Source organism: Barbus barbus (assembly GCF_936440315.1).
Source record: "Barbus barbus genome assembly, chromosome: 1".
NCBI classification, from domain to species: domain Eukaryota; kingdom Metazoa; phylum Chordata; class Actinopteri; order Cypriniformes; family Cyprinidae; genus Barbus; species Barbus barbus.
The window spans coordinates 16,310,025-16,324,720 of record NC_136729.1 but is presented as its reverse complement, the minus strand read 5'-3'; the positions used below and the strand labels follow the sequence as shown (position 1 = coordinate 16,324,720).

The following is a 14,696-nucleotide window of genomic DNA, read 5'->3' as shown; positions in this document are numbered from 1 at the left end:
AACAAGGTAAGTAATCAGAGAAAAAGCCAGGATCATTGATCAAGAATAGTCTCCAAAATATGTTTGCATCAGCTTATTCTTTCAAAGCTTTTGGTCCAGATATAGCATGTCTGATTTGAAATCATCATTTGTGAGTCACAGATCTATTTTTGTTGGTTATGTCGTGTATAAAGCACCATAACCTGTGTCGAGGGCCACTACACGAGTGTGGGGGAGATAATGATGGTTCAGTTGTCGCAGTCTCAGAAGACGACAAGCAGCAGCATAATAAAAAATAGCTGTGTTCAGACATGCAGCAAAAAAAATCTGGTTTCCTTTTATAGGCATATCTGACTTACTGTCTTTTTTTCTTCCAAACCACATCCATACCTGTTTCCTGACAAATGTTGTGGTTGTAAAATCAAATTTGTAAAACAAAAGAAAGCAGCCATCAAACTTAGCTTGATAAAGTCAAAACTACACTGAAAAGAAGTGCATTTGCCTTGTCATTATTAAATTTATTAGAATATTTTATAACTTAAATAATTTACCTTTCTGTCTCGTCACTGAGCTAAAGTAAATTGTTTCGTTAACTGAAAGTAAAAGTTCGTTTTTTGGTGTAATTTAAAATGTTTGTTTCACATCAAATCAAGAATTTTGCATCCTGTGAAAACCACGTGACCACTGATGTCATCGAAGTTCGGTTTGAGAAATTTCTGATCGACTGCCATCTTGTTTTCCCACATCAAGACCAATATTGGTGAGCAATACAAATAACTTAGTTTGTTACAGTTGATATATAAGTATATGATGATTTTGACTAAGTTTTTTGACTAACTGCTTAATGGGTGTGTTTTGTCACATGTACATGTGGCAGCATCTGCGCATCTTCCTTTGTGCGGATTGTGTATAAGTTACACCCGATGCACACTTTAATATATTACAAAGTGCATTAGATGATTTAATGAAAATGATGCTGTTCTTATTGAAGGTATTGATCTCAGACATTTGTGTGTATACTACAAGTCATTTCAATTATTTTTCTCAAAATCTCCCGCAGCAGGAAAAACAGACCCTTTGGAGAAGGCGATAAGCTCTGCAAGGACAAGAAAAAGCAGCCCTGCTTGGCAGAAAAATAAAAAATAAAATTCTTTGTTTTATTTCTACAGATGGACACAGACCTCAAGAGTTTGGTTTTACTCATTTTTCATTTACTCACAATCACGTTGTTCCAAACCCATAAGACTTAGGTTCATCTTTGAAACACAAATTGAGATATTTTTAATGAAACCTGAGAGTTTTCCGTCGATCCATTGAAAGTTCATGTAACCAAAATGTAGAATTACCTAGAAAGTCGTAAAGATGTTTTAAAATGATTACATATGAATTGAGTGTTTTTTTGTTTTTTATGAAGAGATATTATCACTTCATATGATGAACAGATTTAAGTTATGCTTTTATTCACATATAAACACATACATTTTTACAAGGATTCATTTTATGATGCCTTTATGACTTTTTTGGATCTTCTAAGTTTTGGTTACATGGACTGTCACTGGATAGAAAGAAAGCTTTCAGGTTTCATTATAAAATATCTTAATTTGTGTTTTGAACAACAAGAAGTAAATGATTATGATGATTTGCTTGAAAAATTCAGTTACAGATGACATTTTTCCTGTGAATTCAAATATCAGCAGAATTTTAGTAAAATGTACTGAAATCTATAAGAAGTTTATAATGTTTACCTTGCATTCTAATGCATTCTTTGTTTTCTTTTTCTTTTTTTAAGTTAATGCAAGTTCATCTGAAATATGAGTGACTTTTTCAATTGCACATGGACGTTAAATTTCTTGGATGAACATTGTATTCTAGAATTTTATGTGTTTAAGGCATGCAGTGTCAAAGCAGTTTTCACTATTAACTGTTGTAAATTCTTCTTCAAATTGGAATGAAAATTAGGTTAATTAGTGTTGAAGATTTCACTTGATGTAATAAACATTTTTAAATGTTTTACTCTCAAGAGTGTAAAAAGCTGGATTTTTTCCAAACAGTAATTCAATAACATTTAACACATTCTGAAGGTGATGAAATTGCAATTGTACAATTTAAATTTGTATTTATCTGAATATTTTATTTAAAATTATGTACAAATTTAAACTAATCCAAAAATATTTAGTGATAATTTGTGATGTAATCATGCAAAAAATATATTTGGTTGAAAGTGAACCAAAAAATATGTTTGTTTAGAGGAAGTGCTTACTGTAGGTTCACTTCTCACTTTATAGAGGGCTGCAGGAGTCGTAAAACTAGGAAATAACATTTTTACACTACCAGTTCCATTGTCCTGAAGTCAATACATTTTTCTGAGTGGGTTTTTAGTTAAATGCTTGAAATAAGGTCTGTGGTTAACACAGGGGCATAGAATTAGGGGGGGACGCTAGGGATGTGTCCCTACCAATATCAGCCACTACCAAACTGTCCCTAGCAATATTTTTATTAAATAATTAAATATATGTATATGTTTTTGTCATTTCAGACGCATCTGAAATGTCAAATCATTGATATTACCTAACAAGTTAAAGAAAATACGTTCTCAAGGACGTGTATTTAATACGTGCGGAATGTAGTCGCACACCAGACGAGAAGCGTTCTTTACTACAGCAACAGCAGAGTAGCATATTCTTTCAGAATCATCCTGGGTCCAATTCAATTAATATTAAAATAAAGTGATGTGTGATTAAAGGGATAGTTCACTACAGCAACAGCAGAGTAGCCTATTCTTTCAGAATCATCCTGGGTCCAATTCAATTAATTTTAAAATAAAGTGATGTGTGATTAAAGGGATAGTTCACCCCCAAATGAAAATTCTGTCATCATTTACTCGCCCTCAAGTAGTTCCAAACCTGTATGAATTTCTTTGTTCTGCCGAACACAAAGGAATATATTTTGAAGAAAGTTTGTAACCAGGCTGTTTTGGGGCACCATTGACTTCCATAGTAGGAAAAAAAAAATACTAAGGAAGTCAATGGTGCCCCAGAACTGTAGTTGGGTTTATGTCCCCACCAATGTCGAAAGCAAACCTACGCCCTTGGGTTAACACAAGATCAAGATATTTGCACATTTTATGGTGGTTACTAACATGTGACTAAATGGTTGGTACAGAGGTCGGTGGGGACATTAAAGGCATAGTTCACCCAAAAATGAAAATTCTGTCATTAATTACTCACCCTCATGTCACTCCAAAACTGTAAGACCTTTGTTCATCTTCAGAACAGAAACTAAGATTTTTTTTGTTGAAATCTAAGAGCTTTCTGACCCTGTATAGACAGCAATGGAACTACCACGTTCAAGACCCAGAAAGGTAGTACACACATCGTTAAAATAGTCCATGTGACATCAGTGGTTTTAATTTTATGAAGCTATAAGAATACTTTGTGCATGAAGAAAACAAAAATAATGACTTTATTCAACTATTTCTTCTCTTCCGTGTCAGAATTTGATGCGCGGTTAAGTAATTGACACAATTTTCATTTTGGGGTGAACTATCCCTTTAAATGTGATCACCCAGAACAGGAAAACTCATCTATTGCTAGTTCGCTTTTACAGCCTCATTGTGTTTACATTCAAAGTCTTGCAAGCCAGTCTAAATATATACTGAAATACAGAATCAAAGCTCATAAATCTTATTTTTTCCCAAGATTATAACATTTATCATTTGCAAAGATTATCTTGATGAACAAAATGTATAAGAATTATACACTTGGTCACACATCTTATTTAGGCAATAATCCGATGGAAATGGAAAATCCTATTGGCTTTTTGTCAATGGTTAATTCTGGGTTTCTGGGTCGGTCTAATACATCATCCCTGCAGCATTGTATTAAATTTTATTATATTGTAAGCTAGTCTATACAGTGCCCTCCATAAGTATTGGAACAGTAAAGACAGAATTGCTCTGTTGGCTGTGGAGTCAAGACATTTGCAAATATGATTAAAAGATGAATATGGAGACAAAACTACAGAATGTCACATTTTATTATTAGCCGTTTCAACACATACATGTTTTACCAAATAAAAAAACAGCACTTTTAGAGTTCATCCCACTCATTGATGTGAGCATAAGTATTGGGACAGTTGAACATAAGGCAGATATAAAAGATTAAAAGCTATTATTTAGTTGCAGATCCCTTGCGCACAATCACAGCAGTGAGTCTGTGACCCATAGACATCACCAGACTCTTGGTCTCATCCTTTGAAATGCTTTTCCCAGCCTTTAATGCAGCCAATTCCAATTGTTGCTTGTTTTGGGGAGTTTCTGCCTTTACTCTCCTCTCCAGCTGGTGAAATTCATGTTCCATCGGATTTAAATCTGGAGATTGACTTGGGTAATCTAAGACTTTCCATTTCTTTGCCCTTATAAATTCCTTGACTGAACTGGCAGGGTGTATTGGGTCATTGTCCTGATGCAATATGAAGCACTTCCCAATGAATCTGGTGGCATTTTCTTGAATATTGGTAGGCAAGATGGTTTTGTACCTCTTCAAATTCATTCTGCTCCTGTCATAATACATTAAGTCATCAGTAAAGATGAGAGGGCCTGTTCCAGAGGCAGCCATGCATGTCCATGCCACAACACCACCTCCACCATGCTTTACAGATGAGGCTGTATGCTTGGGATCATTGCAGTTCCCTTTTTTTCCTCCACATTTTTGCTTTCCCATCACTTAGATAAAGGTTCATCTTTGTCTGATCGGTCCATAAACACAGTTCCAAAACTCTTCTGGCTCACCTTTGTGCTTTTTTGCAAACTCTAATCTTGCCTTTCTATTTTTGGTGCTGGTCAGAGGTTTGCATCTTGCTGTGTAGCATCTGTAATTCTGTGTCAAAGTCTCCTGAGGACAGTAGATTGTCAGAGCATCACCCCAGCTTTCTGGAAGTTGTTGGTGATTTAACAGACACGTCTTTTAGGATTCATTTTCACAGCTTTTATGATTTGTCTGTCATCAACTACTGTTGTTTTCTCAGCCGATCAGGTCGTTGTTGGTTGCTGGTGTCGCTGGTGGTTTCCAAACTCTTGATTTCTCCATGCCCTTTGTTTTTGCTAGAGCTCTAACTGACTTCCTCTTTTCTTTTAACATCCAAATTGCTTGCTTTTCTCTCAAAGTCAGCTCCCTCGTCTTCATCCTGGTTTGTGTGTGTCATCATCGAATGCAAGATTCAGAATGCAGAAGTAATGGATATAACTGATACGACACATTCCCTGCTTTTAATAGCTTAAGAATTAATGCAACAGGACACAGCTGATCACTTAGAAAGACTTGTGAGGCAACTGCTCCAATACTTATGCTCACATCAGATAGAGGGATGGAACTCTAAAAGTGCTGAACTTCTTAGCTGGTAAAACATCTGTGTGTTGAATCATCCAATAATAAAATGTGACATTCTGTAGTTTTGTCTCATATTCATCTTTTAAACATATTTGTAAATGTCTTGACTCCACAGCCAACAAAGTAATTTTGTCTTTGCTGTTCCAATACTTTTGGAGGGCACTGTATCTATGTCAGCTACTCCACTAAAAGTCATACAGCAAACAAAAAGCAAGAAATAAATATTTTCGCCCCCAAGAAATCCAAATGCTCCCTTGTATGAGTCATTATGGTGCTGACGTTGAGCTAAAAGCATCACTACTGCCAGCGTTGATGGATGGAGCCCATACGTCTATTTGTCTATTTGATGAATGTTTGTGTCTTGTATTGATGAAGGCTGCAGTAGGTCATCTCAGCGCTGCTCTTGGCAGGCAGACAGCAACTGCTCCTAACCAGTATTAGAGGGGATTTCATTATTCCTTGAGAAAAGATTGGCAGTAGAACAGCGGTTTGTTTCTTCTCCAGGGGCACGTTCATTAACGCCCTGTGCCACGCTGTCATTGACAGAGAAAGCGGTGAAAATCCTCAACACGCTCTCTCTCAGGGAGATGGATTTAGATGAGGGGAAATGAAATACAAAAACAATACGGAGAACATGAAGACATGAGAAGATTGTATATAGCTGTGGTAGTTTAAGCAAACACACCACATGAGCGATGGCAAATTACAGTAGCTGCTGTTTGACTTGATATGCTTTTTATTGGTTTACTTTTTTCCACTTAGAAAGCAAATTAACTTAACGTTTTAAACCTGTAGGACTCGCTTTCTTCTGCTGAACAGAAAGAAAGAAAGAAAGAAAGAAAGAAAAAGAAAGAAAGAAAGAAAAAAAAGAAAAAGTAAAACACACGTGTGTGTGTTTTACAGAAGGAGTCATACAGGTATGGAATGACATGAGGGTGAGTAAATGATGACAGAATTAAAATTTTTGGGTAAACTATGCCTTTAAGGCAAAGTCAAACTGTGGTATAACAATTAAGCAATGCTAAAAATAATAAAAATGCTAAGTGACATTGTTGTCTTGCATGGTAAGACAAATTTACTTCATGTGTATGACACCAAGGCAGTTGTGAAATCAATGTAAAAACCATGGAAAAAATACACAACTGTTTAAACGTTTTGAAAGAAGTATCTTATGCTCAACAAGGCTGTATTTGTTTGATCAAAAATATAGTAAAAATTGTAAAAAAAAAATTACAATTTAAAATAATCTTAATACTTAATACTACTAATGCTATATACAATTTTTGGGGGGAATTCACAATCCATGATTTTTTTTTTCAGGATTCTTAGATGAACAGAAAGTTCAAAAGAACACATATACATATATATACATATATACATATACATATATATATATACTGTATATATACACACACACACACACATATACAGTATATATGTGTATGTTAAGCCCGGCTCACACTGTGCGATTTTGAGCATCAGAGAACGCTGAGCGTCATGCTGGCTTTCACATCGAGGACATGGCGTCGTGTACGGTCATACGCCATGTAATAACGCTCATCACTAACGCACCTTCCAACAGTCTGATCATGGAGAAACTTCAGCGACACTCCAGCGCCTCAGAGGACAAAGACTGATGGAAGTTTGCAAACCTGAGCAAAATCTACCAAAATAACGTACTGTTTCTTATAGAAGATTTTTTTTTAGTTCTAGAGAATTATTCAGCCATAAACTCCGGCGCTCTCGTCCTCCGCTCACAGAATTCATCTGATATGTTGCCTTTTCTATATAAACACTGGTTGTGCCGCTGTTTTCATGTGGGTGTGTAGAGCTGCATACACTATTCTTCTTAAATGCGCCGCTATTGCCGCTGTTCATATACTTTTCATGATAGCCAATATTTCGGGCCAATATCTCGAAAGCAGTTCGCAGTCACAGAACATGTATGGGTTGATAATGTATAACTCCAGACAAGTTTTCTTGCGTGCACCCGTTTTTTAACTCATCTTGACTGTTGTACAGTCTGACATTAATGACAACTGAGATCCAATAGTGTGACATGATCATCATGTTCGTACAGTCTGACAAGTACAATCCTAAAAGACTTAAAAAAAAAAAAAAAAAAATTGCACAGTGTGAGCCCGGCTTTAGGCATATATATTTATATGTATATGTATATGTATATGTATGTATGTATGTATGTATGTATATATATATATATATATATATATATATGTGTGTGTGTGTGTGTGTGTGTGTGTGTGTGTGTGTAACATGGTAGTCTTCACTGTCACTTTTGATCAAATTAATGTGTCCTTGCCAAATAAAAAAAAATCTTTCAATCAATCAATCAACTTACTGATCCTGAACTTTTGAACAGTAGTGTACATTCATAAAGGAACAAAAAAATCTTCTGCATGCTCTTGTGACACGTGAACATCCTCAATATTTTCCTCTGTACAGTGCAGGTAATGCTGATCATGACACAAACCGAATCACTGGATGACACAAATGTCCTACACACACAGATACACTCACACACACACACAGATTTCCGTGCACATGCTGGGCCTGATGGTTAACAGGCTGCTCAGCTGACCTTTGTGCTTGCCCTTTTTCTCCTTCTTGGCGCTGCCAGTCTGAGGAGTGGAGGTAGGCGGCTTGGTTTTTTTAGCCGAGCGAGGGGCCTGAACCTCTGCTACAGCTTTAACTTCTTCCTGTTCCGCTTCTTGTACTAAACAAGGATGTGCAGGATGAGCCAGCAGGAGCAGAGAAGATAGTGTAAGAGAATACAAAAAAACAAGAGGAAAATAAAGAAAGGGGTTAACGTGAATGAGAAGAAAAAGAGTTAGCAAAGACACAAAGCAGAAATAAATATTATGTTTTCAGCATACACACAGAAGACGGCTACAAGCACAAAAAAACAAAATATCCCACTGCTCACATACACCCCTGAATGCAATTTTAATTGAAGAGGATTTGGTGGCTGTCAAAACAACTGTGAAATCAAAAAAATTCATTCCTTCTCACAGTCTGTTTCTTTGAACTGTCCTTCAAGGCCGTGAACTGCTGTGCTTTCCTAAACAACAGATCTGGGAGGATTCATCTCATTCACTCATGAAAGTGCATATCTCTGTCGGCTTGATGCTTGTCGATAGCTACAGTACATCACTAACACTGAAAGGCATTAAGAGACGAGCCTGTCAGAATGAGAAAAAGGTGATTAATGGTTTAGTTATGGAAAGAAACCACAGAGACACTGACTTGCTATTTTTGAAAAGAGAGAGTGACGCAGAGTTAAACAATGGAGTTACTTTTTGTTACTCATGCTTTTGAGAGACTGAAGGCATCAATTTACAGGTGAGTAAAGGCTGCTCTGTTTAGGCTCTGTGCAATGAAAACCCTCAAATGTTGACATTGTCATTTAAATTATAGGGCCTAATTATTATCAAAGCTTAACAAGTGAGACAGAATTCGCAATTAAAATACTGCAAATACTTATGGAAGGCATTTTTTCCCAAGACTATAGCCATAAAATGTGAGAAAGTTGATCAAAAATACTAAATGATTATTATATCATTAAATGAAAACTAGTGTTTGCATTTTCCATGCATTGCGTCTAATCCATACAAATGAGCAAACCTGATAATTACATAAAGGTCAATTATTTAGCTTTCCTGGAACTGGATATGACAAAATTATGACATTTTAATCAATTTCAAAAATCAATTTCATCTCATTCAATTATCATTTTATGCAATAACATTGCTTTTGTGTGTGTAAATGCATTTAGTGCATTTATGTGCCTTTGTGCAGAAAAATATTCTGAGCAATGCTCCTTGAGGTACAGTATATATGCCACTTCATATCATCCAATAGGCCTGACAAACACAAATGTACAAAGAAGGAAATAATATGCACGGCATAATAACTGCAGTTACAATTCACTGCAGCTCACGCTGGATGAGTGCCAAATGTTCTGTCTCTTTGATGAGACAGCACAACACTGAGGGAAACAAGGTAAATTATTCATAATACTGTATACCGCTAGTATCAACAGACATTCCTCTCTTTCATAACACGACAAGCCTGTGAGGAAAATAACAGTCCCACAGCACCAGTGTCAAATAATCAACATCAACTGAATGATGATTTATGGGAATGTTCTGGTTTCAGAACCAGTTAAACTCTATTGACAGAATGTGTGGCATAGTGAAAACTGAAAAAATGGAAGATGTCCCTCAGCAGTAAAAAACTCCTACTGATTCTTCACTAGATGTAGCATCAGGAATGTGACTCTAAACTTCTGACACAGTCAGAAGGCATCGGTATGCCATAATAAACATTCAAAGACCGCTTAGAGCACAGCTGTGCTGTTACTGCTAACTAAAACTAAAACTACTAAAAATAGTTTTCAGAAATTAAAATAAAGCTGAAATAAAAAGCCTTGACAACTAACTGACATAAAACAAAAGTTTAAGTTGTAACCCATCAAGTATAAAAATGACTAAAATAGAAAAAATTCAAGCAAAACAAAAATATTTAAAAAATAATAAAAATGACAAAACTGATCATATAAAATATTAGAATTAGAAGCAAATTCAAAATATTAATAAACACTGCAATAGTATTATATAAACAATACTAAAATAAGACTAGTGCAAAGGGCTTTAAACTAACAAGGTACATAAGAAGTCATTAAACACTATAATGCAAATCTATAACACTCACTCAAAAAATGTGATTGCCTGTGTTATTCTGCAATTTTATTGTCTACAGCTTAGCCATAATGCCAAACAGAAACATGGCATGACAATGCAGCACGAACGGCTAAAAATAATGTTAGCTCACAAGTTGGCTAAAATGAAGAAAAGGCTTCTCATAGCTCAGAGGAAAGACCCCTGACATTTAGAAATGTTGAGGTCTGCATTGCCATTGTAGGAAGGGTTTATCTAACACTGAGCAGTCTGGGGCAGAGATCAATAGAGTAACTCAAGCCAGATCCGCTGGCAGTGCGAAGAATGACAGCATTGTTTGCCGAACAATCAGCAAACAAGCATTTCCATTTTCAATCACCGGCCTTTGTAAGCCTCTCTGTTTGAGCAGCTTGGGTCGATATTGGCATGTCAGCATAATGACAGCTTGGAATAACGTCTCATGCCCTTGAGAGTGAACGTGACCCTCCAGTCTCTGTGGCATTATGGTTATTTGAAATATAAGGAAAGAGTTTTTTTGCTATGTGGCTTTGAACTGTATTTTGTACCGTGGTAGATGGTGCTGCTGTTGCCGCTGAGGTAGCTCTCCACAAGGGGAGCCTGTTCCTCCGACTGCCGGGTCCTGCGCACTCGAGACCGCCCGTCCAGATTAGACTGCACCATCAGGGGCTCCTGACGCTTCTTTTTCTGCTTCTGTTCCAATAAAGCTCGCTACAAACACACATTAACAGACACAGGCATGTGATCTTTAGTGTGCAGTCAGTGTACATAACAATACAGTATTTCAAAGCAGATTTGAGATTTACAGTACTTGTACAGTCTGTTTTCATCTTCTGAAGAGTTTTTATGCAAAAAGACATCGCTAGAGATGAGGACAAGATGCACTGCATGTTTTAACCTCGGGGATGAATATTTCCTTTGTAATGTTTCTATATAAAATAATGCAAATCTTTCAATATCAAAAACTTAACCACAGAAGGATACTGCTATGCATGGACATGAAAAGCATCTGCAGCGTTTTCTGAAAACCTAAACAACTGCTAAGCTAAAGAAACCTTAATAATAATCATACTTAATGCTTGTGTAATTAGGGCCCAAGCCAGTAAGGCGCAGGGCCCTATTGTTCCCCTAAGGATTATTAGGGCCCAAGCCAGTAAGGCGCAGGGCCCTATTGTTCCCCTAAGGATTATTATTAGGGCCCAAGCCAGTAAGGCGCAGGGCCCTATTGTTCTTCTAAGGATTATTAGGGCCCAAGCCAGTAAGGCGCAGGGCCCTATTGTTCTTCTAAGGATTATTATTTTTTTTTTTTATTTTTTTTTTTTTATTTTTTTTTTTTATTTCAATCATCCGGGCACTTTTGGGGGCCTTAACGTGCCCGAAAACTCTCGAAAATTGGCACGCACATTGGAACCTGCGGCCATTAGGACGCCGCTGAGGCTGGGACCCGGGCGTGGCACAGGGGCTCTACGGCGCCCCCTGGAAAATTGTCAGAAAACTTGATGTATAGCTCACACATACTTGCACGTATTCATATGAAACTCGGTACACATATAGAACTCATTGAGCTGAACAACTTTCACGCAGCATGTCTTAGGCTCCGCCCAACAGGAAGTCGGCTATTCAGGGCTGTTTAAAAAGCGCATGCTCTGGAATTTGATATACTCCTCTGAGGATTTCCATACGATTGCCACCAAACTCGGTGAACATGATCTCAGGACATTGGGGACGCTAAATTGCGAAGATATTTTTGATATGTCAAACGGTTTGCCCGTGGCGAGGCGATGAAGTTATGGCGAAAAATGAGACCCAGGAAATGCCTAATAACGTCCACATACATTGTATGATGTAGATCAAACTTCAGTGATTTGTTCTTTGTATGATGCCGATCGGATAGATGTGACTATTATGACTGAAAGTTATAGCGCCACCAACTGGCTGCAGGAAGTGTGTCGTTTTCAAAATGCTTTGAATTCAGCATCTTATTTTTACTCGATTTGCTTCAAACTTCACCAGAATAATGTCAAAACACGGCCGATGTAAAACTGTGAAGGGAAGATTGATATCTAAAATTATGTTGCCATGGCAACGTGTCAAAGTTGAAAATTCGTTTCTGGTGATTTTGAGGCAGATAACATGTTTAGAATGTCATGAAACTCAACACACATATGAGTATTAATGATAGTTAGACACTGGAAAAAGCTCATATACGGGCGTGGAAGAGGCACTCTATAGCGCCACCTTTTGTCAAAAATGAGGGGGTTAGTTTTAGCTACAGACCCCAAACTCGGTACATAAATTGTTCTAATTAATCCGGACAACTTTCTAATTTACAGTCATTAGCTACGACCAACAGGAAGTCGGCTATATTTATTTTAATGTGGGTTTTTTTTAAAAACGGGCTGTAAACAAATTAATACTCCTCCAAGCAGAAACACGGAAATCACACCAAACATTTTTTATCATGATGCCAAAATACTGAAGATGCTAAATTGCGGACGGATTTAGGATATCTTGAACGATGATTTAATGGCAATTTATTAAAGTTACAGTAAAAAAGATCATTTCTTTTTTTTTTTTATCTTTTAAGAGCAGCTTCCAAACACTTCATAAAAAATTACATACACAGAACAATACAGTCTGAGGATATGTGATTAATTTTATGAATTTACAATACACTATGCAGAGGAGAAAATTTGAAAACTATCAGAGAGTTAGACTTAGACTGCTTCTGAGTGAGAGATCCCTGTCAGCCTGCAGCTGAGTGAGGGGTGGGGGTGGGGTGGGGTGTGAGTGACTGTGTGAGTGACTGTGTGGATTGAGCCAGTGGGTGAGAGAGAGAAAGAGAGAGAGAGGGTCTGTTTTTTTAAATCTTTAAAAAATGCTTATAAATCATTAAAGATTTTGATAACACTTTATAATAAGGTCTCAATTCTTAACATTAGGAAATGCATTAATTAACGTGAACTAACAATGAAAAATATATTTTTACAGCATGTTAATTCTTCCATGATAGTATGAACTAACAAAGAACAATTTTTTTAAAGCATTTATTAATCTTTTTAATGTTAGAAAATTAGTCATGTTCAAAAGATAAACTTTAAAATGTAATAATATATAAACACATTTTGGAATTAATATTGATCAACATTAAATGGTATATAATTATTAATGATTATATATATATATATATATATATATAATGATAGCTACAGACACCAAACTCGGTACATAAATTGTTCTTATTAATCCGGACAACTTTCTAATTTACAGTCATTAGCTACGACCAACAGGAAATCGGCTATTTTTTTTTTTTTATGTGTTTTTTTTTTTTTTAAACGGGCTGTAAACAAATTCATACTCCTTCAAGCAGAAACCAAAAATTCACACCAAACATTTTTTCACATGCTTCCAAGATACTGAAGATGCTACATTGCGGACTGATTTAGGATATCTTGAACGGTGATTTAATGGCAATTTATTAAAGTTACAGTAAAAAAGAACACTTTTTTTTTTTATCTTTAAAGAGCAGCTTCCAAACACTTCATAAAAAATTACATACACAGAACAAGACAGTCTGAGATATGTGATTAATTTCATGAATTTACAATACACTATGGAGAGCAGAAAATTAAAACTATCAGAGTTCTCCTGTCTCTGTGCTTCTAATGTGTGCGGTGGGTGACTGGGTGGGTGACTGACTGTGTGAGTTCAGTGAGTGTGGAGGGGGAGAGAGAGAGAGAGAGAGAGAGAGGGTCTGTTTAAACTTCTCAATAAAATCCTTAAAAAATGCTTATAAAGCATTAAAGGTTTTGATAACACTTTATAATTAAGTCTCTTTTGTTAACAGTAGGGAATGCATTAATTAACATGAACTAACAATGAAAAATATATTTTTTACAGCATGTTAATTCTTCATTGATAGTATGAACTTACAATGAACAAAATATTTTTAATATTAGAAAAATAGTCATGTTCAAAAGATAAAACTTTAAAATGTAATAATATATTAACACATTTTGGAATTGATTTTGATCAACATTAAATGGTATATATTTATTAATGATGTAAATTAACAACAGTTAAATAATGTTGTTTTTAACATTGGTTAATTCACAAATAACATTAAATATTAACAATATATGTTTTACTTTATTCATTTGTGTTAGAATAAATTATTCATGTTAGTTAATGGAAAAATAAATCATTAAAAAATGCTTATAAATCATTAAAACCTTTGGTAACTATAATAATTTCTCATTTGTTAGCATTAGTAAATGCATTAACTAACATCAACTACCAATGAAAAATATATTTTCACAGAATTTAAAGTTTTATATGTTGTTCTGTGTGTGTGTGTTTCACAGAGTTGATGGTTTGGAATAACCCTTTAATTGCCGTATCCCTTAAAACCAAACTGCCAGAGGGTTACTGTAATGTGTGTGCTCGCTGGGCACCGTTTTATCGATGCCACCGGGATGGCGTATGCTGACGGCTTGGGCCCGTCATCGCTGCTCGCAGCTATATTTATTTATTTTTTTTTTTTTTTATTTTTTTTTCAATCATCCGGGCACTTTTGGGGGCCTTAACGTGCCCGAAAACTCTCGAAAATTGGCAC

The 14,696-nt window shown here is 35.9% G+C and overlaps 1 protein-coding gene across 1 annotated transcript in view; it reads right to left on the bottom strand.

Moving 5' to 3' along the window:
• LOC306869947 (tubby protein homolog) overlaps positions 1-14,696 on the bottom strand; it is a gene marked incomplete at its 5' end in the record, with an annotated part of 93,654 nt that overhangs the window by 10,484 nt on the left and 68,474 nt on the right. The window contains 2 exons of the mRNA XM_079416915.1: positions 7,966-8,100; positions 10,630-10,792. Coding sequence (XP_079273041.1) covers positions 7,966-8,100; positions 10,630-10,792 — 298 coding nt within the window. The remainder of the gene's footprint in view (positions 1-7,965; positions 8,101-10,629; positions 10,793-14,696) is intronic.